This window comes from Melanotaenia boesemani, chromosome 22 (assembly GCF_017639745.1).
Source record: "Melanotaenia boesemani isolate fMelBoe1 chromosome 22, fMelBoe1.pri, whole genome shotgun sequence".
In the NCBI taxonomy this organism is placed as follows: Eukaryota; Metazoa; Chordata; class Actinopteri; order Atheriniformes; family Melanotaeniidae; genus Melanotaenia; species Melanotaenia boesemani.
In genome coordinates this window covers 16,446,261-16,474,256 of record NC_055703.1, presented here as the reverse complement: position 1 = coordinate 16,474,256, position 27,996 = coordinate 16,446,261, and the positions used below count along the sequence as shown (strand labels likewise).

The 27,996-nt window shown below is 38.5% G+C and overlaps 3 protein-coding genes and 1 long non-coding RNA gene across 7 annotated transcripts; 2 read left to right on the top strand and 2 right to left on the bottom strand.

Moving 5' to 3' along the window:
* Window positions 1-69: 69 nt before the first annotated feature.
* On the bottom strand, window positions 70-9,719 carry esr1 (estrogen receptor 1). 2 transcript variants are annotated; one of them, XM_041975728.1, is made up of 10 exons: window positions 9,589-9,719; window positions 8,479-8,904; window positions 7,375-7,583; window positions 6,543-6,659; window positions 5,872-6,050; window positions 5,569-5,722; window positions 4,016-4,154; window positions 2,859-2,992; window positions 1,949-2,132; window positions 70-1,290 (listed from the first exon to the last, which is right to left on the bottom strand). In XM_041975728.1, the coding sequence occupies exons 1-10, from the start codon at window positions 9,597-9,599 to the stop codon at window positions 1,011-1,013; spliced, it is 1,833 nt and encodes a 610-aa protein (XP_041831662.1). In that variant the 5' UTR covers window positions 9,600-9,719; the 3' UTR covers window positions 70-1,010. The 2 variants fall into 2 exon arrangements, with proteins under 2 accessions (XP_041831662.1, XP_041831663.1); XM_041975729.1 differs by having other exon boundaries at window positions 8,479-9,241; window positions 9,589-9,696.
* Window positions 1,301-1,651, top strand: LOC121633602. The gene is made up of 2 exons (XR_006009093.1): window positions 1,301-1,459; window positions 1,500-1,651. It is a non-coding gene; the product is annotated as an uncharacterized LOC121633602 (long non-coding RNA).
* A 1,339-nt stretch (window positions 9,720-11,058) lies between the features above and the next one.
* On the bottom strand, window positions 11,059-15,834 carry armt1 (acidic residue methyltransferase 1). Its single transcript, XM_041975733.1, has 5 exons — window positions 15,574-15,834; window positions 14,594-14,699; window positions 14,225-14,466; window positions 12,998-13,163; window positions 11,059-12,683 (listed from the first exon to the last, which is right to left on the bottom strand). Exons 1-5 carry the CDS (start codon window positions 15,630-15,632, stop codon window positions 11,904-11,906), a joined length of 1,353 nt encoding a protein of 450 aa, XP_041831667.1. The 5' UTR covers window positions 15,633-15,834; the 3' UTR covers window positions 11,059-11,903.
* A 3,824-nt stretch (window positions 15,835-19,658) lies between these two features.
* Window positions 19,659-27,193, top strand: zbtb2b (zinc finger and BTB domain containing 2b). Of its 3 annotated transcripts, none has more exons than XM_041975730.1 (3): window positions 19,659-20,032; window positions 22,593-22,773; window positions 23,058-27,193. In XM_041975730.1, the coding sequence occupies exons 2-3, from the start codon at window positions 22,601-22,603 to the stop codon at window positions 24,466-24,468; spliced, it is 1,584 nt and encodes a 527-aa protein (XP_041831664.1). In that variant the 5' UTR covers window positions 19,659-20,032; window positions 22,593-22,600; the 3' UTR covers window positions 24,469-27,193. The 3 variants fall into 3 exon arrangements, with proteins under 3 accessions (XP_041831664.1, XP_041831666.1, XP_041831665.1); XM_041975732.1 differs by lacking the exon at window positions 19,659-20,032 and adding an exon at window positions 20,059-20,528; XM_041975731.1 differs by lacking the exon at window positions 19,659-20,032 and adding an exon at window positions 20,559-20,693.
* Window positions 27,194-27,996: the final 803 nt, after the last annotated feature.

The following is a 27,996-nucleotide window of genomic DNA, read 5'->3' as shown; positions in this document are numbered from 1 at the left end:
TTGGACATTGGCATGTTGTATTAACTATGCAGTCACACTAATATGGCAACTAAAAATGAAAACATCTAATTACATTCATATCAGATAACTTTTTTATTAAGTTGAATCCAATTCTAAAAAAAACAAAACAAAAAAAACAACATACAAGCTGTGATATTTGAGCTTAAGAACAAGTAAATCCAGCCAAAGTTATGCAGTTGAAGAGTTACAGGTTGTAGCTTTTATGTGACTGAAATAACTGCATCGACAATAAAATCTATGCATCAAATTAACAGATGCAGCCAAACTCTCTTTCTCTTTGAGTCTGTCATCAGCCATAACACTGATCAAACATGGACACACACTCACAAATACGGACATATTTTATACATAAATTTAAAGAATAATGTTGCAAGTAAGCAGAGGGAACAAACTTGCACACAGAGAGCAGGATAACACAAAGTTTCCCAACAACTCATTTTGGCTTCCTTTAACTTGTAATCAGTACTGTGTCAGGTTTGATCTTGCCATTTGTGGCAACCCCAAATCAATTAGACCTTTAAATAAGGTTAAATTGTAAGCATGCATACTATACACAATACCTGATGCTTATTCTTTAACAGTTATTTTGTGTTTAATCATCTCTTATATGCAAAAGTAAAAATAATGCCCATGAGCCCCTTCAATCCAAGAGGAAGTGCACTTTGGTCAAGACGAATACACAGAAAAATTAGCTGCTCGTCATTTCAAATCACTGTAGCTAACAGGGTGCTAAACTATGACCTTCTTTGAAAATAAAAAGCAGTACTGAAAGGCTGTTAAAGACTAACTTAGAATCACAGACTTTATGAAAGGCAGTAAATAAGGTTAACTGCAGCAAAACTCAGATTGTTCTGAGTCAGTGCAGTTCTAGCTATAAAGTCATTTTACCTTATTCATAAATAATTCTGTCATGAAATTAAATCTAATATAAGCTTGAACTTCTACTCCCAAACGGCACACACCATCTACAAAAATGGCTATTGACCATCTCATAGTGGGTGGGCGCAGTCGGAGCAGGACCCTCCATACTGCAAGACACTCGGAGCGGATGGGGCTCTGCTCAGGCTCTCATGGCTGCCTCGAGGTCCTGAACTGGAACCAGCTGAGGAGGAGCTGCTGCTGGTAAAGGGAGCATCTCTGAGGGTCTCTGACTGGGCTGATTTGACTGGTTGGTGAAGGTGGTGAGCATCAAGCATCTCCAGTAGCAGGTCGTAAAGCGGCACTTTGTTTTTGCACTTCATGCTGTAGAGGTGTTCCATGCCTTTGTTGCTGCAGAGAGTGTAAACAAGAGGGAGATGAGAAAAGTCAAGCACTGCAGTTGGGATTATTACTGTCAAAAATTAACACAAATTTGGTTCTATTGTGAGTATTTCAAGGGGCTCTTTTGTAAACAAAAGTTCTGTTATACAAACTAGCAATCTACCAAATAGCAATTTGTGTTTAGTGAATTTTCCTCATTATGAACATGTATAAAGCAGGTTGGAAAATAAATAAATAAATAAATCATGCACCAATTTAAAATATGTTTCTTGTGATTACTGGCTCAACCATCCAGCTATTGAACAGAGTGAGCATGGTGTCATCCACATGTATATGGATCCCCATGTAACCCATGACAAACAAAACAGGTGCTTGTAGTGGTCAAAAACACTACACACACCTTCAAGGGAACTACAGGGCTCATAACTACAATGATGCTTTTTTAAATAATGTTCGATTAACATAAAAGTGTGAGTCAGGACTGACTCTGGCTTTAACTATGCCTACAGTGCTTCTTCATAGGACTGACTCATATTGTTTTTTAAAAATAGAATTTAACTGTTTAAAATCTAAAGAATATTATCAAACTGAGTTTTTTAGCGCCTACAAAATAAAAAAAAAAATCTGTAAAATAAAATACAGTTCTAAAAAGAAACCTAAACTTTACCTCATGTGCCTGATGTGGGAGAGCAGTAGGAGCAGCTGGGCCTGCCTCCTCGCCTGCTGCTGAGCCGAGTATCCCGATTGGCTGATATGATGTATGAGTGCGTCGGTGATGGTGTCCAACATGGTCTGAACTGCCGTGCTGTCATGAAGGGGCTCCATTGTGCCAGTGCAGAAAGAAAAGGCACCTAACAAATGAAATCCTTCAGTTTAATGTATATCCCCCTATTTCTCAGAAGAAGAGAGCAACAGAAGCCATACAAAGTTGCTTGCATCAAATTAATGAGCTGCAGTGACAAAACTCACTCAACTTGCAACTGACTGTCACAACAAAAAGGAAAAAGAATCCCAATAGTATTCAACTTTTATTAAATAGAATTAGAGGTGACTCACACATGGATATGGAAGCAATAATTCAGGATGTGGTACTGTTATTACACAGTAGTCAAAAGTTCATTTTGCACAGCAGCTGAGCAGCTAGCATCATCCCACTGGTATTTTAGTCTTCTCAGTTTCCCATATAAAATATCTCAATCTCCAGGACAAACACAGCCCCCTGTGCTGTCTCATGTTGTCATGGCAACAGTTATTGGGCATATTGACGATACAGGCCTTGCCAGAACACTCTGTTCACCTAATGTGTCTGAACAGCACTCAGAGCTACACCTCTGTGGGTGTAGTTTGACATTGTTCAATATTTACTCATGGGAACAGAGATGGAAACCCATGATGCAGCATGCATGCAAACAAAACTGCCAAACTTTAATGTTGTTACTCGTAAGAAAGGAAAAAAAAACTGATGCAGACTGGAAATGTTTTCAGGTTTGCTCTAAAAATTGGTTCACTAGAAGGAGATTAAAATTGTAAATACAGGCAGACAACATGGCACATTCTCATTAAATACTTTGTCTTACCAGAGTTGAGTAGGATGATGGCTTTAAGGCAGAGAAATTCCTCAGGTTTGAGTTTGAGCAGCCGGAAGCGGGAAGCAGTGGCCAGCAACATGTCGAAGATTTCAGTCATGCCCTCAACACAGTCTCCTTCATTCCTAGAAAGAACAATTTTAAATAAACATTCAGGGAAAAAAATCAAGGCCAGTAAAACAGAAAAGTCACTGAGGATGTGACAAACACAAGAGAATAAGGTCTAATCTGCAGTCAGGAGAAGAAAATTCAGGTTTTATCTGCAGCCATGAAGCTATCCAAAGAGTGGCCAGATAAACAACTAATGGGATAAATCACTTAACGCTCCATTTGTCAGTACAGTTGAAGAGAGAAGTAAAGATGGATAATATCCAGCGGTTGCAATGCAAGATAAACTTGGACAGCACAGAGGCAAGGGAATGTGTCAACCCTGACCCAAAGCATTTTAGTCATCATGTCCAATTGGTGAGGACACTCATTCAGGGACCAGGTTTTAGAGATAATACTCTTTAATACACCTCTGAATCAGATGGGGCCATCAGAGTGTAAAAGCTCTGTCTGTCTGCATGTCTCCCTCGTCCCTTCACTGTCTCCTCTGCTCTCTCTTTCTCTCTGAGGCAGATACTGTGGCTTGACCAGCCTGTTTACTGTGAACATGGGGGGAAATGGAGGGAACAACCTGTGCCTGCAAAGCAGAAAACAGCCATGGCTCATGTCTCCCTGCATCTCTATTTTCTGTTCATCTCTGTTCATCGTTCGCCTCTCTCTCCCTTGTTTCCTTTCCTATCTTCTCTCCTTCTGCTGTTCTTCATTTTCCATCATTCTTTGCATTGAGGTTTTGATTAAATCTCAGTCCTGGTTGTCAGCTCAGCACTGTAATGATGAGGGGATATTTCAGGTTAGAGAGAGGCTGCTCTCCTCTCCATGGGGAACATATAATTAGTCTTTCACTCTCTGACAGATGTGTTGGGATAGCACAAAGGCTGGCAAGGTGTGAAATGGAAAATCTACAATGCTGATGTATCACTCTTAAGATCTGCCTGAAATGGGGGACAAAAAGAGAAATATGGAGGAAAAGCAGGGACAGAGAGATGGAAAGTATACAAATGTGTTTGTCTATGACAAAGTCAGACAGGATTCCGCTCTACCTGTCCAGTATGAGGTCCTGTGCAAAGATGAGCTTGCCAGGACAGTGGATGGACCTCCAAATAAGCCCGATCATCAGCACCTCCAGCCATGAGCTCTCAAGCAGCAGTACTTGGTCATGAAGAGACAGCTGCAGAAAGCCTTGACAACACAAAATGCACTATTGGCTATATTTGGTAGGTAAAAATGTTAATCTACACACCCAGAGTTCACTAAGAATATCTTGGGTTGCTTTTAACTATAACATGTCGAGGAATTGTTATTTTTTTTCTGTCCATTTCCACCCCACTAAACTTTTTTAGGCAATACTGAGCAACTTGAATGTAACCACTTGCAACCTATCTGCTTTCATAAGAAGTCTTATCGCCGAGTCTCAGCTGTCTCAGTTCATTTGTAATTACATTCAGTTCTCTCCCTTTGTCCCCCTCTGTATTCTGTCTGTGACCTCTTACAATTACAACTGTGTGTCTTTGAGCTTTTAGTGACGCACAAGGTTGTAATGTCTCAAAATAAGGATTTACTCTCCCTGTCAGATGCATGTGTGCATCTGTTTGTTTGGCTGTGACACGCCTTAGACTGCATTTAAGCTCAATGGGGTGCCAGCAGATTGACCAAACAATCCTCTCAAAGGTGATGACTGTCATTACCTTCACCTTAATGGCTCTGCATCTGTGCATGGGCTCATGTGTGCTTTTACTCGAAAGGTCTCCCATCTCCTTGCTGTAGTCTAACAAGTCAAAACATGAAGCCACAACCATCTATACTTGTATTTGAAAATATCTTCTAATTTGTACCAAACATAAATATTAGTTTATGACGTGCCAGCAGTCTACTTGCTGTACAATTATTTCTGTACATAAATCAAAAGATCTAAATTAAACTTTAATATCAAACATTTTTAAAGCCATGTTTTAACTTCCAATTAACTACAAACATTAATCATTAAAGTACAAGATAGTATAGCCCTTTACACACAAAATAAGTCTCCTTGGTTAAAACCCTCAAAATGCTCTCAATGATATAATTATTTGCAATGTATTTCTTTACATGTATTAAACATTATGTTGTGTATATGTGTATCAGTGGAGGACACAACAGAAGGTGCATACCAATGCTGTAATATTTCCCTACCACATTACTAATAGTATAGATCCTGACATTTCCTGAATGTCTCAAGAGAGTCTTAACCATCCCAGTAAGTAATGGCGTTAATACAGTTCAGGCCAAGCAGCATCAAATAAACTGTTATTGACTTGTCAGTTTGTCTTCAGCCTGTAGATATACACTGTAGTCTGCAAAATCTCAGCTATTGCATCTTTGAAATCTGATGATTTTAAATAAATCCCAGGGGTTGTTGAATTAATTTTACATAAGCATTTAAATGAAAGATGTTTCTGATATACTTCTAGTGTTATTTGAGTCCTGCCCTCTTCAATCCTCTGTGCAGAAAAATGCACCTAAATATAAATTTAGAGGGGTTCTCTGCTAGCAAAAAGGATTAGGAGTGTTTTTTGGGTGTGGCTTTCCTCTGCAGTGTTGCTTTCATTATTCAAACCTGGAAGCTTCTTTGCCCAGGCGATCATGTGAACCAGCTCCTTGTCAGCCATGCTGGTGAGCAGGGTCATCATGGTGACCTCAGTGTAGGGTCGGCTCAGCTTCTGACGGGAGCAAAGTATTGGGGGTTCAGCACCCTGGAGCAGGATGAGCACCTAAAGACAGACAGGATAAGCATTTAGACCATCTAACCAGTAGGCAAGATTAAATAAATAAAAAGATCCCCAGTATTTCAAAGACCATTTGAGTCATAAGACCATAAAGATCAATTTATGAGACCATAAAATTGGACACAAATCAGAACCTGCTCAGGAGGCATGCAGGTCACCGAAGATTTTCCTCCTTCAACAGCAGTGCTGCTGCGTTTCCTCCCATCATGGTGGGCTGCTGTTTTGTGTTCCAGGCCTTTAGCTGCCTTTCTGTCACTGATGCCGCTCCGTCGCTTATCACGTCGCAAAACACGACCACGGTCCTTGCGCACACCTTAAGGACACAGCAGGCTTAATACAACATAGCACACATAGCTACAGAAAAAAGAAACACACAGATCATCAGATTTCATTTCCGGTTCTTACCACAAAGTCTATAATCTGAAGATGATATGGATAACTAAGTGATTCAAGTGGTATGAAAACAAAAATCTGGGTGTGCAATAATCAGCAGTAGTATTCCTTAAAAGGAAATCTCTTCAAGGTCATGTTAAAGTTCGAGCTTATCTGCATCCACCAGCACTCTGATATTCATGCCAATGCTCTGCAAAAAGCCAGAAGTGATCAGTGGTAACTGTTTTTTGTTTGAGAGAAGTGATGTTAGTGATATTAGATCATGAATATTAATAATTAAAAAAATAAACAAAACAAGAAAGAAGAAGTGTTAATAAAAAAGAAACAGGTTAAATAGAGAGAACCCATATCCGTCAAACTGCCCTTGACAAAAATAAAAAATAATAACTTTTCTGTTGGTGTTCCTGCTCACCTCCTTTCATCATACCCACTTCATAACACTTCCTAAGACGGCAAGCCTGGCAACTCTTCCTCCGATTCCTGTCAATGGTACACTGATTGGTTGCTGGGCACATATAGTCATTGTGACCTGAAACGGAAGAAAACCTATTACTTTCAGCCTTCGAGTCCAATGTTCATATCATATTTTAGGTTATTTAGTAGCCAGGAACACTATTTGAGATCTGAAATGGAAAAAATTTAAACACGACATCTTGGCTTTGTCATTGCTATGGAGACTGTTGGTTTCTTTATGCCCTGTCTTTCATTGTAAGAATTTGCCTGAGCATCCTATCATGAACAAAACTAAGCTACCAAGAAGAAGCTTTACTGTGTATAAAGAGACATCAAACCTTTAGTCTGAACATTTTTTGATGGCTTTTAAGTGTGAATAACAGCAATAACAACAAATACAATGTCACAATTTACAATAGGAATGTTCCCTTTTATATTGGAAGTGTCAGTAATTTGCCTCTTCTTTGCTTGTGTTTTTTCTTAAGGCTACAGGTAATTCACTTCTGTATAATGATCCCACTAAACTGACAGAGTAATTCGCATAATCATTTTCATCTTATCTTTAAATGATGTTCTTTAGACTCCCAGATGTCTTGGATTAAACTGCACTAAATTTCTTTGGCTGACAGATGAAGGATTTTTTATATGAGTCACACATCTTCATAGCAAGACTATTTATAAATTTAAATATTGCTTTCTACTGTATTCTTTCGTGTGGCAATTTTCCACGACACATTTAATGAAAACACATGATTTAAGTTTGATCATTTTAGAGCAGACTGCCTTTATACCCTGGATGCTCCTCTTGAAGAAGGCCTTGCAGCCCTCGCAAGACCACACCCCATAGTGGTACCCAGACGCATAGTCACTGCACACAGCACAGAAGCGTGTCTCTTTGGCCATCTCAAATGCCCCAGCTCCAGCTCCCAGCTCCCCCACATCGCATGCCTCGTCACGGGTGTCACACTGGTCCTCTCTGGAGGCTGGCTGGTGGCTTGATCTGCAACAGGCCATGAATTTTAATATGATGGTTTTGTGTTAAATAAATTCTAATGCTAATAAAAACCCACAATAAACAGCAGTATTTCATTAGCATATCAATATTGAATAGATGTTTCTGGACAATTTTGTATCATAAATAAGATAATTTTTTTTCTCTGTTTTGAAAATGTTAAAGCCCAAAAAGTTAATAAAACATCAACTACAGCCCAAAAATATGATTGATTTTTCTATGAGGGTGGTAAGAGCAGACTCCTGTTTTCCACCTGAGTCAGGAAACAAACTGTATGTGTACTTCTGTTGTTCTTACGTATTGTTCCTCTCTCAAGGTCCTTGACAAAGTCCTTAATCTCTGGAATTAGAAACCAGGACAAAGCTTGATCCTTTATATAGAGATAATAGCAATGTTTGCCATAAAGCTAGAGATTAAAAAGCTACGTGATTATATAATTATATTTTGTTTATAATGGAATTTAAGACTCAACTAAAAAGCCATGTCCATAATTTAAAGGTTACAAATATTAAATCTAGTTATGCAGTGATGTTTTGCACCAGTGCCATTCGACAGCAAACACCTGGACAATGAATAAACTCATCAAATATATACAAATAAACTCAACTCTCTCTCTAAATGGATGCATACCTAAAATTTCTCCTAAGAATGCTAAGGAAACTAAGCCTGGCAGTTATGATTGCACTATTTGTAACACAATCAAACTTCTGCACAAACACAACTGACCAAACAACTCTAATCAAAGCATTATAGTTACAGCCAATAATTAAAATAAAAACCATGAGATTCACTTTGTAATATAAATTTAGGGGGTAAAATTAGATGACCTTGTTCCATTTCTCCAGTTTGGTGACTCACACAGAGATGAAGTGTGTTTGCTTACCTGTAGACGGGTGTCGAGGTGGTTTCCAGATAGTGGTGACTGGGTGCATGCATAAATGGACTGAGTCTGGGGCTTGATGGCACAAATACAAGAGGGCTGGTCGGCCCACTGCCCAGAGACTGGAGACTGCCATCAGAGGGTGGTCCGTGGGCGTCCAGAGGACCAGAGTAGTAGCCAGTGGTGGAGTGGCTGTAAAGAGGAGTCGGGGCAGGGGTGGGGACGGCATAGTCATACGTCCCTTCCAGGAAGTCCACAGCAGCAACCCCTCCAGACCCCCGGCTCTCTTCAGGGTACATGTCAGTGAGCGGGGCACGGGGCGAGGGCGAAAGACGTGGTGGGGAGAGGGTCTCCAGCTCTGAGGAGGCTGGGCTAATCCTGGGTCTGGGTCCTGGTCTGAACGGCTGCTTCCTCTGCGCCAGGCTCTGCCTGAGCAACATCACAGCACCACAGCAGTGATAAGCAACATGATTTAGACTTGCTCTCCCATTTGCTGGGAGGGGGGAGTGGAGTGCTGCTCTCCCTCTCTCTTTAGCCTACTCTGTCTCTCCCTGGGTCTCGTCTTTCCAATAGTGCCTGTCAGACAACTTGGAGGGTCCACAGAGTCTTTTTGCTCTGTCTGTCTTGAGCTTCTGCTCACCAGGTTCCAAGAGAACAAACAATACATCTAAAAAGACTCCTCCCAACCTCCTTTAGACTTTTTTTTCTTAACAGTTCTCTCTTTTCCTCTAATACATCTTTACTAAAGTGTGGGAGTGAGGGAAAGCTGGTGGGAGAGAGGAAAAGAAAGAATGACAGAAATAGCGATTCCCAAACAACTTCCCTGTCTCTTCTCCCCCACACAGTTATTCTCACTTCACCTTTGTCTTACATTGCAAAGCTTTTAAAGACTGTAGCTGGATTCCAGAAAGAAAAGCAACTCTGAATATTAATCTTTCATTTAGATGATACTAGAGCATACTGCCAGGATGATGTACGACCAGTCCATTTAGAGCCAAATTACTGAACAAACCCGAGTCTCTACAGTCACTCAAATCACTGGGAAAATGTTAAACAAAAAGGCAATGAATTTAAATAACAGCGGTGAAAAGAAAATCAAAATGAGATACTAACCTCTTAAACATGAATCATCCCCATATCTGCTACGCAACGCAGACTGTGTTATTCCTTTCTCTTCCTCTTTGCTTGCCTCACAGGCATTAGTCGAGCTCTCTGAACTCAGTGGGAACAGCAGAAAGGTTTAAAAAAGGATAAACAAATTAAAGATGCAGCCGAATCAATAATCATGGTGTGTTTAAGTGCCAGGTCACCATAACACAGCAAACAAAACAGGAGGTCAAATCTCATCTGAAAGCCAGTAATTACACAATCAATCCCAAATAAAGAGACTGATTATGTATATTTCAGATGCTGTAAAACTTAAATTTTCCTTTTGGAATCAATATTTTTAGAATGACTGGAGTAAAATCTAAAAAACTTTCTGGTTTTATCTAGAAGGGGACATAGCAACACAGTTAAAGCAAATTAAAAAAAACATTTATGGGAAAACAGATGTTAGGGAAGTAGTTTTATGTTAGCTGGATACACGTTTCAGGTTTTAGATCCTCAGGGACCTCTTTTGTCCTTGAATGATTGGGGATCATGCTTCAAGGTAAAAAAAAAAGTTAAAAAATCAACCTTGTGATCAGATACAGCTAAGAAAACCTAAATATCATTAGAGTATATCAAATTACATAATACATGTGTATTAATAATGTATGTATGAAAATATTTAATAATGAATTAATGTGTCTTGACCACTCGAATTAAACATTAGTGTACATAAATAAAGATAAACATGATCACACACCCACTGACAAGATCCACACAAGAGTTAATAATCTCTTTTCCGCGCAAAATTCCCCTTAAGTAAACAGCCCAATTTTCATGACATGTCAGGTCAAGTAGAAAACAAGTGGCCCTGATGATATATATCTTTGCGCATTTTCCCTAAAATAAAAATGAAGGTGCAGTAACATTAGGAAACAACTAAATGAAAGAAAAACAGCTACAGTAATTCTTCTAAATGGCTCAAGACAGGATGCTTCTTGCAGTAATTGACCTCATTTTTATGCCTTTTTTTTTTTACTTTTACAAAGCATGACAGTAGCGGAAATTATGCTGTTCACTTTTCCCAGCTCATCCAGAATTGTAATGCACATGTTGCAGCATTTCCAGCTGTTTCGTTGACTGTTTTAGAAGTCCAACCTGACCTGAGCATGGAAAGGTCAACAGCAGCGGTTGGAAAATATAGACAAGATGTCACTTCTAAGAAAAACGTTAATCTAATTTATTTTTTCCTCTTTTTCTTATGTACATCTGTGCATCTGTTCAGTTTTTAAAAATACACCAAAACAGCTCATTTCATTTAGCTGAATAATGCATATGTTAATTAAATTGAATGTCAACTGGGTGGATTCATATGGCAAGTAAGAATTTAACATTTAAGGTTTAACCCAAAAACACTCTGATTAATAATCAATATTACACACACACCCTGAATCTATCTTTCCCATGAAGTACGACAAAGGTGGAAAAGCATAATTCATTGGTGTAATTTATTAAGTGAAAACAGTTCATGAAAATAACATTCCCTCTTCCAGCAACACTGAGAAGATAACCAGTTAACATCACCACTGAAATTATGAAGGTCACAATGCATATTTGGATGACATAACATTGTGCACAAAAACATCCACTTTTATGTATGTAGAAACAGAGGTCTGGGTTCCCGTTTTAAACAAAATAAGCACACAATGTCATTAAACTGAGGAAACAGTCATAACACTATTGTATGATATACTTCTGTTGCATTTAAGTGGCTGCTTGTTTTGAAGCATGCATATCAATGACACTGAATCCAAAAGGTATAACAGCTTGAGCTCAATTATTAAAAATAATTAAATTACATCTATTTTCACTCTGCCCACCCACATGCTAAAGTGACACTGCATTCAGGACTAATTCAAAACCCAGCTCTTAAATCAATTCCACCTCAGTCCTTGTTAACCACAAATATTTTAATGTGTAAACATTTTACTTATTGTAGGGTTTATGGTCAGATACGCTATCTGAAATAAAAGCAAAATATGATATGTTAGCTCTGAGGATGAATCTAAAACTTTATTTACTGACTGGAAACCAAAGGTGAAATATTTTATATTAAAAATGATAGCATGGCATAGAATGAATCTACTTTGAAAATGATTACCATTACAGTGCTTTTCTTTATCAAAATTAAGGAAGACAATGAAAAAAAACTGTAGGAATGACACCCATCATGAACCTTGATTTATTTTTTCTTATGGCTTAAAGGTAACGCCTACTTTTGGTACTTTTTTATTCTTATAACTCCAAGCCTTCCCAATGTGATCCTGTAGTTAGTCTTATTACTCTGACTTTGGGCTGTAGAACTGAATGATGGCATACTTGCCGCTGGTCATCCAGGGTGGGTCTTGAGAAGTGAGCTTCTCCCCTTGGCCTGGCTGCAGACCGACCTGAACGTTGGCCTTCAGAGTCCTCAAACTACACAGTGGTGCAGGTCCAAAACCTCTTAGTGCAGAACTGAAAGCCACTGTATGATCCCAGTCCCTGTCTCCTGTCAACTTCCTGTAGTTGAGATCACCTTTAAACAGGACTAGGTCTGCCTCCTGCAGGGTTGCATACAGGTCAGGAGCATCCGCTGCCATGTCGCAGAACTCATGGGGCTGTGTCCAGAAAGGATGGTCATGATAGCACCACACACCCTCTTTCAGATAGCTCTGCCACTGGTAACCACTCTTGGACATCCACTTGTGATTAGTTGCCATGGTCTGTCGGATGGTCCACTGAAAATCGTTGGCTGTGACATCAGAGACAAACCATGGGAAGGATTTGCCGTGAAAATGAACGCGTTGTACAAGGCCAGAGGAAACTAGGAAATCTGCTAAGACCAAGTCAGTGACCAGCTCAAAACCAGCATTGTCTAGCACAATGTCCATTCTGACTGCAGCATTTTTTCCTGACTCTACCAGCCTCTGGGAGGAATTCAGAGTTGACCATACCAAGCCAGAGTCATCCACTAAGATAAAGGGTTGTAGGCTATTGAGGGACTCTATTGGACTGGTCTTCTGTGAGTTTTCCTGGCCAGCAGAAATAGAAAGATCACACTTGTTCCCCCAGAGAGAAACCTAGAAAAAGTTGCAAAGTAAAGCAAGTACTCATAAAAGAGTTATTATTTCTTTTCACTTTAACATCAGGTGACACTTTATATACTCTGATCTTAACCTATGTTAAAATGAAGTATGTGAGCGCACAGAAAGTATTTAAGTACAATGGTTGATAGCAGCAAGAGTGCAAATACTTAATATTTTACAGTAACATGATCAACATTTTATAAGCATAAAGTCTAAATAAAAACTTAAATATATAATGTATATTCTGGCCATATGGCCCGACCCTAATGAGTAGTATAGTATTAACAGTGTACATAGATGATACTCACCTGGAACACTTTGTTGAAATGCTCAAACAACTGATTTTTAGAGAGTTTCCCCATGTTCTTATGAATGTCCTCCAAATAAGTACATAACGCCATCACAGCCTGCTGAGACTCATAAAAACTCTGAGTCTTTCCCTCATTAAAGACATCAAAGTCAGTGATAGGAGGACTGGAATAAAACAAGAAATAAAACTATGACAATCACAAAACTTTAACACAGAATAAATAAACAATAAATTTCATATTTACTTCTCCAAACTAGATGGTATACAGTACACAAGAAATAGTCATAATGCAGTATCATTTAAATGTCAAAAGAGCTAAAATGGTCTCATTTTACTTCTGAGGTAAACAGCAGGAAATTTGTTCTTGAGCAAGACTGACTACTAAATTACTTTCTTTTGGAAAAAAAAGCTCCGGTATCCAACCTATGGATATACACCTTTCATCAAGGGTCAAATTTAAGTCACCTAAGTCAACATGAGACACACAGGCCAACAGCACTGCTATGAATAATCAGGAGCTTTTAGTAACCTAACACACTCAAGCTATCACAAAAACCATTTCAAACTAGCCAACCCCAAAACATATAGATTAATCAACCCCAGCACCTGTTATAATACTTTAGCCACAGCTGACATCTCTAATTCTACAATAGCCTTCTGATATATTCCTCTGCTCATTTTTCTATACAGGAGCTGAAGTACTGAAATAAACTACTCTGTGCAACATTACTTGACAACATCTGTGCCATCAAATTGATCTTGCCCTCTAATAATGCAAAAATGTGCCTAAAATTTTTAAGCAGACTTCTTGTCAAAAACTTAATCTTATGTTAGTATCTAAGAGCAATGAATGTTTTTTTTTTTTATTGAAGAGGATGGTGTTATGCAAATTCCTTTTCACTGTCTGTGCTCTTACAGAAACTTTGATTTCCTCCTGTGACACGTATAGAACTTGTTCTGCTTTTCAGGGCTGGACTGTGCAAGTTTCACCCCATCTATGGCTCGTCATCTATCCTTTCTGTCTGCTCTTTCATTTTTGTGAGGCTCAATATTTTTCAATCTATCTGACAAGTCTGTTTTTTAGCTGATATGCAAAAATACATATGGTAAATTGACTGTACTTATATAGTCATGTTGACCACTCAAAGCACTTTTACACTACACGTCACAACCACACACACTCATACAGCATGTTATATCCATGTTTGACAGAGGTGCTTCTTACTTGAGCCAAAGGGCTTCTTGTATTCGGCGGTACATGTAGCACTCTACGTAAAGCCATGGAGACTTAAACCAGCTGACAGACTCCTGGTCCCCTTGAGGTCTCTGTTGTCTCTGCAGGTACTCGTTCCAGGACTCAACATCTTGCAAGCCGTCTGTCAGCACTAATATATGTTTATCAGTTTGTAGCTCATTCCTCAGCTTAGATAACAGAGATATTGTTTGTTTCTCTGAATGGATACCCTCCTGTTTGAAAATAAATAGGAGATATATACACAAAATGAATTTAGGTCCTACAATTACTTACAATGTCCAATTCTGAATGTGCACACCTCATGGCCTGTAAATGCAGCTGATCAACAACTGTACTTACCTCTCCATATTCTTCAAAAAACTTGTTTTTGTTACGGTGTATTGTGTCTATAACTTTAGTCAGAATGGTTGGCAATCTGTCTCTTATAGTCAAATATGCAAATGACCTGCAGAGAAAAAAAACCAAACGAATAAACAAATACACTCATTATAGCAACATTACAATCGGTGTAGTGTCGAGGCCAGTTTCCCCGTCGAGATCTGTTCCCCCTCCAGCTCCGCGACCGTGCATCAGGACGTGTTCCCCTTTGACCGACCAATGATGACTTAGAGCTATGAAAATTTCAGGATTTATTTGTGTGTTGAGTTTTGTGAACCTGTCTATGACCCAGAAAAAAATAACGGTTTACTTATTAAAAATGTAACAAGTGAGCAAATTATTAAGAAAATAATTAGCGAAAAGGTTACATCATTATGTTTTATTTTAAAATTAAGTGTAATTTATTCATTTTCACCTAAAAACTGTATTCAAAGTGAAAACTCTTAAACCATTCTAATGTCTTTGTGCATTACAGTATTTGTTACAGTCAGCGACATAGAATTGTTAAGAATATAAACATAAAGAAAGACCTTTTCCGAGAACGCACTTCAGTCCCGTGTGGACGGGACGAAGCTTCAGCGAAGCTGCAAGGGAAACGGATCTCGACGGGGAAACTGGCCTCGACACAACACCGGCATCGTTGCAGCAGGTGTATGCACGATAGGCTAACTAGCTAATTAGTAACATGTAGGCTAAATATATTCTTTTCCCATTATAAATTGTGACATAAACTTTCTAGGATAATGGCACCGTCACATATTTGTCTACACTGAAACAGATTAAGGTTATATGAGTGAACGTGCACACAGTCGTTATCCACTTGCTTTCAGTTAGCAGTGAGCTAACACTACGAACACGACACTGATACTTTTGTGTAATCGTTTTGATGCTACACATCATTAAACACACTGACAAATTGGTTAAATCAGCTGTTAACATACCCTGTCACTTTGGCAGACAGTGAAGGGGGAACTCCGTGAACAATTTGATCCGACGCCATCCTAACAGTGGGACACGGTTCAATTTCTAACTTTATTGAAAAAGGTCACGAGTACAGGAACAAAGCCAGGAGATCTGAGCTTTTTCCCCTTTCTTTCTTTGTAGGCGTCTTTCTCAAGCCCCTTAAAGTGTTTCAGGAAATAAATATTTCAGAATTCTATATTTTTCCTGGTTCTTCTTTCTTCTTCTGTCCTTTCTGTCTTTTTTTTTTTTTTTTTGTATACAATACCACCATCTAACGGTATGGAAACAAACTGCAACTTGAGCGATTGTATAGGTGGAGTTCGATCCCTTGTATTGATATGTCATATTGTTTAACTGTTAACCTTTTTAAAAATAGTTTTGAGGTCTTCCTCTGTGTATTTTCTGAGTTGTTTTTGTCGTATTACGCATGTCATTCGGATGTTACTGTTGCACTGGCAGCACCCTGAGCATCCCTTGTTGTCCTGGGCAACAATTGTCATGGAAATATTGATTGCCCTATTAGGAAAGGACAGAATTCGAACCCCCAAGGCTTTTGGCGGGAAAATGGGAGGGGTCGAGTAAACTATGGTTTAGGGGAATAAAATAATTCTCTAGTGATTTTTTGTTAAATATCCTATATAAATATGAATATTATAGCCTCCATATTGTGTGCATATAATAACTACAAAACAGTATAGAGAAAGTAATGTAACTGAGTGTGAAGTTAAAAAATGCAAATTGGATCTAAGTTCATTAGTGGAGAAATATTGGCTGCCCAAATAAACAACTACATTACATGTGTTATCTCGGCCCACGGTCTGTAATTTATTGGATCTGTATGCTTATTATTATTATGCTTTATTCTATATTTTGTATAACTTACATACGAAACATAAGAAAACAAAGGAAAATAGGAATCACGTCACGGATGGTTTGGTTAAAAACATGCCCAACTGACTGGCTGCAGTCGCGTTTACAGGGTTGAAAAGATGCGCATATCAATTAATTCTGGTGGTGTTTTTTCCCCCCTCCTCAGATCACCAGCGGTCACTATGGGAACACGCCGGGCCGTTGTCAGGATGTGGGGTCCCTGAAAGTGGGAGTCCAGCTGCGTCCACCTCCGGTGTTCATCCACCGCCGGCCTCCCATCCCCCCACCGGGCCCCAGCCTGGCCGGATCTGTTTTTCTAAACCGAGAGGAGTGACTCACCACTCCGGTTTCAAAACAGGCCAAGGACGAGGGGGAGGGCGGCAGTTAACGTTTAAAGGCCTTGTTTAAACGGGTGTTTCCAGCTAAGCACACATGCACCAGAGCGACAGATTATGTTGTTTGTGAAGTAGCATGAAACTGTACTGGCTCAAACGTTACGGTATATTTAAAGCAATTTCCTTTAGGCTGTGTTGACTTAATATGCACCAATTCAAAGCTAATCCATTTAATGGAAATCAGCTTCAGAGTTGTCATGTGAAAGTCCAGTCTGCCTCTCTTTCGGAAACTTGTTCTGTGAGAAAGAAACACAAGGAAGTTAGGATGGCTTTAGAGATTTATGAGCAGGGGAATGCAACACAGCAGAATTCTTAATAGTAGCCTTACAACTACTGATTATAATGTTCTTAATTGTAGCCCTAAAACTACTGATTACAATGTATTGATTTCCATGACGAAACAGTCAACAGTGAGCCAGTGATAACGGTTTATCTGCTTCATTCAATAAACCCCTGCTGTGGGTCTTGCAGTAAAGTAAACATGCTTTTGTTCTGCTGTCATTTACATTTACTGTTGCTCCACCAGTGGTCTCTATCAGTGTTTTTTTATTTAGTTTTTAAACATTTTATAGAGGCACAAACCTACATTTTATTAGCTGATGAGTTTTTGTAACAGTGCAGACAAGATCAGCTTGTTTTGTGTTGATAAAACTACAACTTTGAATTTTTTATGGTACTGTTTCATAGATTCTTTTGCCCTCTTCTGTATCTCCCACCTCAGAAACACTCCACCCAACCTTCTCCTGCAATTCAAGCATTTTTAAAGAGCTCCGACTTGCTAAGTCTGGTCCTCCTGATGACTTCATGCCCTAAGGTTGAAATTAAACCCTGTAATGATAGGCCTGAAAACAATGTTATTTACACTGGGACATCTACTAACTCACCAATGACAACATCTGATGACTAAATATTGACAAGACTCAAGTGCACTTGTGAAAAAGTACTCCTACACTTCCTGTTCCTCTAAATAAAAAGTAAAAAAAAAAAAGTTTGAACCTTTTCCCTCTTAAAAAGTCTGCTGGTGAAATGTAACTTTTCAATCTTGTGACTTGAAAAGGAAATCTTGTTGCTTCATCTTCACTGTGCAGCAGAATGCATGCTCAGTTTGACATTGCAAGTTGTGTAGTTCTGAAAGTATTTTTGAAGTGGAAAGTTTCTCACCTAAAACACAAGTGTAAAGTTTGCACCTTCGTGTTTAAATGTGTTAACTTGTGTCAAATAGTTCACTTGTTGTGTGAGAATCCAAAATATCCTCATGATTTTTTTTTTAAACAAAATTTTGTTTTTTTCTACTTAGCAGGATTTTACATCATGGGTGCAAAGTTGACGTCAGTTTACACATGCACTTTGTCACAGTTTAGAATTATTTTGTACACTTATCATGTGGTAAAACTTTGTTCTTCTACTTCCTGCATTTCAGAAATATATTGTATTCCTTGATTCATTTAACAACTTTTATTAATAATATCAAGATCAACATGTTCCACAATGAAAAATAAAACAAGCTTTCACTTTTAAAATCAAACATATTGATTAAGATTAAACCTCTGGTTTCTAAACTTTTTGGTTTCTGACATCTTGCAGATGGTGTGCTGTTGTGACATTCACATTACAGATGCATACACCAAATAGACAAATAATATTTTTTTTCACTGAAAAGATGTTCACATTGGACATTTTACCCAAAAATAATAGATGGAGAATGAAGAAAGACTGGACTGGAAAAAAAATTACAGAAAGTGGAAACGTATGGTGTGTTCCTCACTATTCAAACTAAGTCTGAATTCACAAGCCACAAGTTTAATATCCTGATTACAGTCAGATACTTAAATACTTTAGCTAATATAATGAAATTGTGTTTTCATGGCATATCTTTTCATAGAAATGATATTATGACATATTATTTTTGGGAATGGAGTATTTTTACATCACTACACTACTTGTAGATACTTTCACCAATTTCTTTTCCTATATTAGCTGCCTTGAACAAAATCAAGACTAATCAAGGATGAATCAATGCTTTCTTTCTTCAAACAGAATGAGCAAAAGCTGATTCAAAATTTTGTATTTAACTTTCATTTGTTCAGTAGTTTAAATTTTGCTATTAACTTTTATAAATTTGGCTAACTGGTTTAATGATGTACCAACAGCCTAATTAATACAACACTTTATAACAAAACTGTTAAAGGCTCAAATAAAGGGATCATCACGCAACCACCACCAAGCAGCAACATTTCAAAACACCTTTAATACCAAAAATCATAAGGGACGTCTCAGTAACCTTGGTGCAAAAAAAATCCCACCTAGTAGACCATTAAAGATTGTAGTCACACCAGATTTTCAGTTTAAAAACTAAAATAATAATAAAAGTAGTCATTATAAAAAGAATAATAATAATAATAATAAAAAGATCAAAATGTGCAAAACTGTACGTTTATGTAAGTATTTCGGCAAGTATCTCACTTTGTTTTTTAGTTATGTAGATTTAGAACATAATTATTGTGTTTAAAGAGAAATTCGTCTTGTACTGAGGATTTACATGTACTTCCTTTATAGGCTGTCTTATTAAAGTTGATTTCTACTTTATTTCTTCATAATAAATGCTGCGAATTATATTGCAAATTAGGCAGCTGCATGCTCAGGAAGTAGCCCAAAATAGCATGCATGTTTCCTTTTGACCTGTTGTAGATATAAAATCAGCTGCAGATAATTAAGGGATATTTCATAGCTGAATATCAGGGAGGTAACACTCCAGATCTCGGAGATCTGTGCAGATTTTATGTTTAAGGACCGTTAACGGCAGAGGAGCAATGATTAACTACGATCCGGATAGCGACTGGTGCTGTTAAGACTGTTGGCTGTCCTTAAAAAACAATCTCACGGCGGTTACTCAGTGTGGGAAATTAACGTTAACTCAACCGCCCCTTCCTCGACGGATTCTTTTTTTATATAACGGCTGCTTTTTGGCTGGCTTTTACCCACAGTCATGTGATTGTAACGTAAAACCCCTAACCGGAAAACACCGACGGACGACCCTCTCCGCCGCCAACGAATGCTGCGTTTACGAGGAACACAGTTGAAGCTTCTGCGAGCGCAGAGAGGACGGACGAGTCTCCGGTAACAAACAAACAACGGCGACAAGGCAAACTCCACTAATTTCAGCGGAGTCCAGGTATGACTTCGGCTACACGCTCACCAATTCGCTTGCTGGCATTATTACAATATTTAGCTTCTCTGCGCGCTTCGGTTAACTGTAATTGTCACGGGGAAGTTAAAAGAAACGCGTTCGTGACCAACCCCATCCCCCTTGCGTATCTCGCGCTGTCTTTCCCCAGTTTGTGTGTGCGTAGCGCACGCGCGCTTCCGCGTGCCTACATGCGTGTCCGTTTTCTAGCGCTAGCAACCGAGAGAGACCCGAGGCAAGGGCAGGAGTCATTCCACGCGCGCGCGTTTTCTGCGCTCCTTCCTTCGTGTGCTCTACAGCTTTTATTTTCTGATTGTGATATTTGGGTGCTTTTAATTCTCGAGGCATGTTTACCTTCCTCACACACGTCCCTCATTCGCAGTTTGACTGTGTATTTGACGGAGTAACCGAAATTTACACTACGGAAGCGACTGTTCCACGTGTCTACATCACAGCAGGGGCGGTGCTATGTTGTTGCAAACAAGTTAGTACTGAGTGATATACTGGCAAATTTACAAGATGGTTCGACTTCAAATGAGCAGTTAGAGATTAATCAATACGCTAGTAGACTTGTTAAATGTGGACCTCAGATATTCCTATGCAAGCAATACAGGTTTTCTTGCTTTTTCACAAACTACTCAGCATTTTGGTAAGTTTGTTAATAGATAATAAAATTATATCTTAGTTCTTTTGGCACACTAGAGGCCCCTTATTAAACTAAAATGAATAACCGCACATCAAAAGAATCTATACAGCCTCTAAACATTTAAACATCATTCGCTTTCCTCTTGAAGGAATAGCTAATGAGTTGTAATGAAGAGGGAAGGAGACAAACAGAATGGTATGGGTAACATTTAATGAAAATGTATATTGACTGCTTTATGTACTGGCATGCTGCAGGGAAAGGAAGTATCTGCAGCACTAAAAAAGAACATAATTGCAACTTTATAAGGCTTACCACTTTAATAATCCTACCATGAAAGCATAAAATTACATTGTTCCCTCTTTTTATTCTCCCAGTGCTGTTTCTAAGCTCTGAGTGGTGTGGTCAAACCATATATGAGAGGTATTTAAAATATTTAAGGTATCTTCAGCTCTATATTGGTATTATGATGGACGTTTATTTTTTTATTGTTTCTATATACTTTCAGAATGAAGTGAAATTAATCTAGCTAAGAAACTAAAATAGAAAAATGAACAATATCTTTTGATATTATGAGCACGCTAATAGACAATGAAAGTATTAAATAGTTAAAACACTTTCTATTGGTCTGCTTGCTGATTAAAGGACTGATTATTTTAGATCCAATTTATTCTATGTGCACAGATAAAAATGAAATGGATTAAATAATAGATACCACTTTGTATAATGTTTTTCAGTTCAAATGATAGATCAGCTGCACAAGGGACTGAAATTGTTGCATGTACTGCACACCTTTCCATAGCATCAACAACTAGACCTGAACAGTTTACCCATCATTAAGGTTCTCTTAGTTCTGTTGTTAGTGGCAGTAACACGATGAGTCTATGACCTCTTTAGTTTCCACTGTTGCAGAAACCCAGCAAGTTCCTGGTGCAGGACAGTGCCAGTACCTTTGCACTCTGATTTCTGATGAAATACATGTGTTGAAGGTTTTTGTGTGTGACTATATATGCCAACCTGCAGAATTCTCATGAAAACCAACCAAGTATTTGCAATGATTTGTATTCAGACAATAACAAAGAAAGTGTTGAAGAAGGGAGTCAACCTTCTTCTGTTTTTATACTTCACTGGAAAAGGGTAGAACAAGCTCTGCTTAGGAATGTGTGTCGACACCCATAACTCTGATCATGTGATGGCCTGAAGCCCTCTCAGTCCTTCAGTGACCTTTAGGGTCAACAAAGATCATCTCATTGGTCAGCAGAATGTGCACAGCTCTGAAATGTCTCTTAAGGCTTAGTTTGTGAGACCTGGCCCTCGTCATGGAAGTAACGTTCTCAGACTTTAAAACAAGATTTATAAATAATTTTAATTTCTAATTTGTTTTTATTTATTTAAATTTTAATAAGATTTTTTTCAACAAGACCCTAATATCCTTGCACTCTTTGAATGTTATTGAAATGGTGAGAGGGCAGAATTGTGTGGGTCAGTTAAGGATTCAGAAAAATATCTGCTTTAAAAGGCTGTAAAAGCAATTTTGTCACTAAAGTTATATTTGATTTAAACTAATCAGTGGCGTAAGGTTTAGTTAGAGTAATCAGAGCATAATTTCCATGTCTGATATACTGGAAGAGATATGAATTCACAGGACAATGTACCAGTTAAGGCGTTTTGTTTTAATAAGTAAGAAAATTAATCGGCCTACATTTCTGTGTCATTGGTAGTACACAAAATGTCTTCCATCAGTCTCAAAGTGACTTTTTTTCTTGTGTTAAGTTAGCCTTTTTAAGGTCGTTAGATCATCACTGACAGTCTTGACTCTTTGTGGTCACAATCAACTTTGGTCTGCTTCCGAACAGGAAACTTACCACTGCCTGTGTGTGTGTGATTGTTTGTGTCTTTGTGCAGGTTGAAGAATGGAGTTGGCCAACCATGGTCTTATCCTGCTGCAGCAGCTTAACGCTCAGAGGGAGTTTGGCTTTCTGTGTGACTGCACCGTGGCTATAGGAGATGTCTTCTTCAAAGCCCACAAAGCCGTCCTTGCTGCTTTTTCCAACTACTTCAGAATGCTCTTTATTCATCAAGACAGGTACGAAGGGAATGTATTAACAGTAGTATCTCAGGCTAAGTATTAAGCTAAACACTTAAAGTCTTTCACATCAATGAACTGATCCACCAGCTAGCCTAATTAAGATCAAACATTATATTGATATGATGTGCTATGATAAGGGTCCATCCCTAAGGGAAAGTCAGACAGATATTCAGCCTGATGCTTCCGTAGTCTTTTCTTGTTGAGCATATTCAAAATTACGTAAAATGATCAAGCTCTCCCATGATTCTCCACTAGTTAACTGTGATGTGTTTGTGTTTCAGTGACTGTGTGCGTCTGAAGGCTGCTGACATACAGCCAGACATCTTCAGCTACCTCCTCAATCTCATGTACACAGGCAAGCTTGCGCCCCAGCTGATTGACCCTGCCCGACTGGAGCAGGGGGTCAGATTCCTGCATGCCTACCCACTCTTGCAGGAGGCCAGCCAGTCAGTGTATTCCCACCCTGAGCAGAGCATCAACCTCTCCACCTCCCTCTATGGCATCCAGATCTCTGACCAACAGGTGGCATTGTCAACAAGAGTACAGACTCGTCGACAGCTCTCCTCACCGTTGGACATGGAGCAGGTCAGCTCAGATGGCAAGTTCCCATCCACACCAGCTGCAACTTCATTTGCAAATTCCTTACCACCCAAGCCAACATCCTCACCTCCTGATGTAGAGGCCTCAACAAGTGGCACTAAGCCTTTGGTTGAAGACATGGGATTGGACTTAGTGGGTGCAGATGGTTCCTCAGCCAGTGCCATCCTCCATGTAAAGCCCAGCATAATGAAGAGGAATTCCTCCTTTCGGAAGCATTACTCCTGTCATCTCTGCCGGAGCAGATTCACCCAGAGAAGTTTGCTGAGAGAGCACCTCCTGCAGCACACCCAGGCTCTTCAACAGCCTCCAGCTGAGCCCAACAAGACTCTCTCACCGGTTGCGATGGGAGAACACAGTATGTCAATAGAGGGGCTTCTTAAAGGAAACAAGGCAGGGTCAGGTGCCTCTGTTGCAGCTACAGCTGTGGAGATCATCAGTGACAGCGAGCAAACTCCTGTTTCAGGCACCAACTCAGATTCTCCCCAAGCAGAGGTGTCCACTTCCACCTGGGGGATAGGAGGCTTAAATTCTCAGGCAGATACACCTCCACCTTCAGATATCGCAGACATCGACAACCTTGAGAATGCTGACTTGGACCGTGAGGTGAAGCGGAGGAAGTACGAGTGCTCCACCTGCGGGCGTAAGTTCATTCAGAAGAGCCACTGGCGTGAACACATGTACATCCACACAGGTAAACCCTTCAAATGCAGCTCTTGTGGAAAGAGCTTTTGTCGTGCCAACCAGGCTGCTCGGCACGTGTGCCTGAACCAGGGGGCTGACTCCTACACTATGGTGGACCGACAGAGCATGGAGCTGTGCGCTCAAGGAGATGACAGCAGCCAGATGGAGTCAATGTTCTTGGGCTCTTCAAAGCCTTACAAGTGTAACATTTGTGCAACTACTTTCTCCAGCCCTAGTGAGGTGATCAAACACCTGTGCTTCTCCCAAGGAGGGTTAGTGGGGCTGCAGGGAAACACAGGAGCAGGCATTCTTCTCCAGCGGGAAGATTTTTCCAAAGATGAAGGCTCTGATGTGTCCAACTCCGGCACCCCAGTAGAACCAATAAAGACTGAGGAGATCCTTGTAGAATAGTGCCAAAACTGTGTTTTCATCGCTTTTAACATGTGTTTGTTAACTAAATTATGTTTAATAGGTAAGCTAAAGATTAAATTAGTCAGGGTATGTTTGTTAAAGATTCTCAGTATACTTTTAACTTGTTTGATCATACATTGCTTTGAATATTTTGGCCATAGGAGTAATGAAAGTTATAGCCTATAGTTAACTCTCTACACACATAAGAAAAATAGAATTACATGGACAATTGACAGAAGGCTTCACATCAAATAACATTGAGGTAATTGTTTTAATGCTTGTTAGATGGGTATTATACTCCGACATGTGAGACTGTACCAGACCCTTAAGATCTAGCATTGTGGTGCAGTTGTGCACAGTTTCTTTAGTAATAAAAGGAAGTGAGGGTGTTACTGAAAAAAGGCAGTATTTTGTGAGTTTGGTTGTCTGAAGATCTGTTGAGGCAAAGAACTAACAATTCCTCCAGATCTACAGGGTACACTTGTTTTAACATGGGCATAAATGAGAAGCTGATTCTCCAGAACAGGTATATAAATAAATTTGCAGCTAAAAAGCACTCAGACCTGAGACATTCTGAGTGGATTCTCAGTATGCATCAAAGTACTTTTGTCTTCCATTTGTCTTTTTCTAGTGGTTTTGACTGAGCAAAACGAATACCATGGCATGAAATATAATGTCCAGTAACTGCAGCTTTCTGAGCAGAATTGTAGTTATTTTAATCTTTTTATGTGTGTGTGTGTAGCGTGTGTGACTGTCTCTTTCCTGTCACACCATATTACAGCACAGTTGCGCCACATGACAAGTGATCTGGCCACTCAGAGTTGGTCATAAGGAACAAAAGTGTGTATTTTCTACAGTTGTGCCACTTTAATTCAACTTTGTTTTCCCCATTGCTTGTGCATGTTATGTATTATAAAACTCTTCGATTTCTTAAAAGCCACATGATCCTTCCAGACACACACTGCTTGATAAGAGGCTATCCTGTAGAAGATTGTAAATCACCCCTTTTATAATTTGCTTAATTTTACTCCTCAAATCCCTTAATGTTTGTTAGTTTTTCTAATTGTATACACAATGCTATATTCATAAAAATACATTATATTTCAATGTACAAATAGTTGATTGATAGGTTTGAATATAGGCATTCATTTGGTCTAGATTATTTTATGTTTTAGGAATGGGGAAATTATTTTCTTAAACTTAATCAAGTAATAGACTATGGTGAAAAAGGGTGCTGTTTTAATTTTTTTTTCTTGCCAAATTTGTGCTGTCTCATAAACTTCATATTCATTTTGTGCAAAGGGAAACTTTACCTGTATTTTAAGGATCTTACTACAGTGGTATATTAAGTCTGCCCATACCAGTGTAGTAGAGCCAAAAGTTGTCTTTTTATATAGAAAACATTGACATTCTGACTACTTTGCCTGTTGTTTTGGACAGTGTGCCACATCAAGAGTTGATACTGACTAAAATGGCTGGATTAAATATTTGTGTTTTATAGGGATATAAAAAGTGCTTTTTAATTTAACCTGAAATCAACTATTTTGGATAACAGAACACTTTCTGCTGTATGTACTACTGATGTCTGGAAGTCATGAGACATCTTAAAACACACGTTAAATAAATGTGAAACTCGGAAAGTGCTTACCTCTTAAATGATTTGTCATTATGTAGCGATGGCTCCAGTGGCATAATTAGAATGGTAAACATACCAGCAGACATCTGCTCTGTTTATTCTTTTATTATTATTGTTATTATTATTAAGGTGAAGCCACTGCAGGGTGGCAGTGTAAATCTGTTAGGACAAGCTTGTTCCTTAAAAATGAAAATTAACTTTGTTGTTTAATTGCTACAGTTTTGCCTTAGAACTTTCCTTTCATTGAGTCCCTTTTTTTCTTTCTCCTTTACACCAAAAATTCTTAATATCTGTGGGACAAGCAATAAAATTTGACAACACATTTATTTAAAAGCTTTTTTTCTGTGCATTTTCAGAAAGTGATTTTAAGCATATTCATTGTTAGCTTTTTTGGCCTACTTCCATAATGAAGAAATATTGTTACTTAGCCACCTTGATCTAAGAAAATGTTTAATTTCACATTGTAAGTTTGTGTTAAAATTGCTTTAGGATTATAAGTCCCATTGAGGTTTTATTTTTTTTTATATGCAGTTACTCTTATATTTTACCAGATGGCGCTGTTTCCCTATTGTCTGCTCAGATCAAGTGAAATATAAAGCAGTTGATTTTGAACAGTGACTGATTGCCAATTATGTGAATTACATTATATTGCATAAAGAACAGACACCTGTAAATATATGCAATTGCAATACTTTTATGTTTTTCCTTGAGCAAAGTCCTGCCTACTGACTCTTATCTCTCTGGGCTTAACTGGTTAATAGAAATATGCACAAATTTTTGAAAACCCTTCCACAGATTAAGCTGATATTATTCTTCACGATCATCTTGTAACTTAATTGCTGTTTGTGCTTTATAAACAGCCATATATCTCAGGAAGATGAGAACTTTGACATTATCTGTTGGTTTCCAAAAATAATCATTTATGGAATTGTTAGGACCCCAGAACATGAAACGTGTACACGATGTTTCCCCATCTGCCATCTACTGTGACTGATGTGTGTTCTCAGGAATGTGATTATTTTTTTTTTTTTTCAGTATAAACATTTATTTGGCAGTGAAGAAAGAATAAAAACATGTTTTTACAAAAGATGAGATGATTTTGTGTATTTCTTGATCCCTTGATGACATCTGGTTATTTGTACTAAACAGATTGTAATGATGTGTTAAATCACTATGTCAGACATCTGTTTTAACTTAAGTGTCCACTTATACCCACCACAGGAGTTAGTGTTTGTACTACTTAAATGAGATTTTAAGTCAAGAATCAGTAAAAGTCAACACCTTTTTTTTTTCTAGCTTTATTGAATGAAATATAGACACATTTCTGAATCTTTTCTATTAACAGCTTGGGGCCTATAAAAACATTTAAGACCATGCTACATGAAAGTTATGCTAAATGGTTGCAGGTTAATAGTTAATATTACAACAATATGATTTAAGTACATACAGAAAGTATACAATCTGTACAAATGTTAACAGGTTCACAGTTACGTATGTTACAAAAAGCATGGAAGAATGAAGGTGGACATGTGCTCCTAATGCTATATAATATGCAACAATAGCAAAAGTCTTTAGTTCTCTGGATTTCGTCTAATCACTTATTTTATATAAAGCAAACATCATGAATGTCTCACACACTATGGTTACAGTAAAGTCGAGCGGTCACATAAATTCAGGTGCAAACATCCAGATTCTTGACTCATTTGGTTGTAAAGCTGAGTTAAATGTGAGAACTGGTATCAGCCACTAAAATAAATTTAATGGATAACAAAAGCACTTGCAGAAATTCACACGATTGACATCATGCAGTTTTTTTCCAAGTTGACTGGAAACACCAAATACCAGTGGTAACTAGTCACAAGTTTGCTTTTGGTGGTAAAAACAGGCAGTGG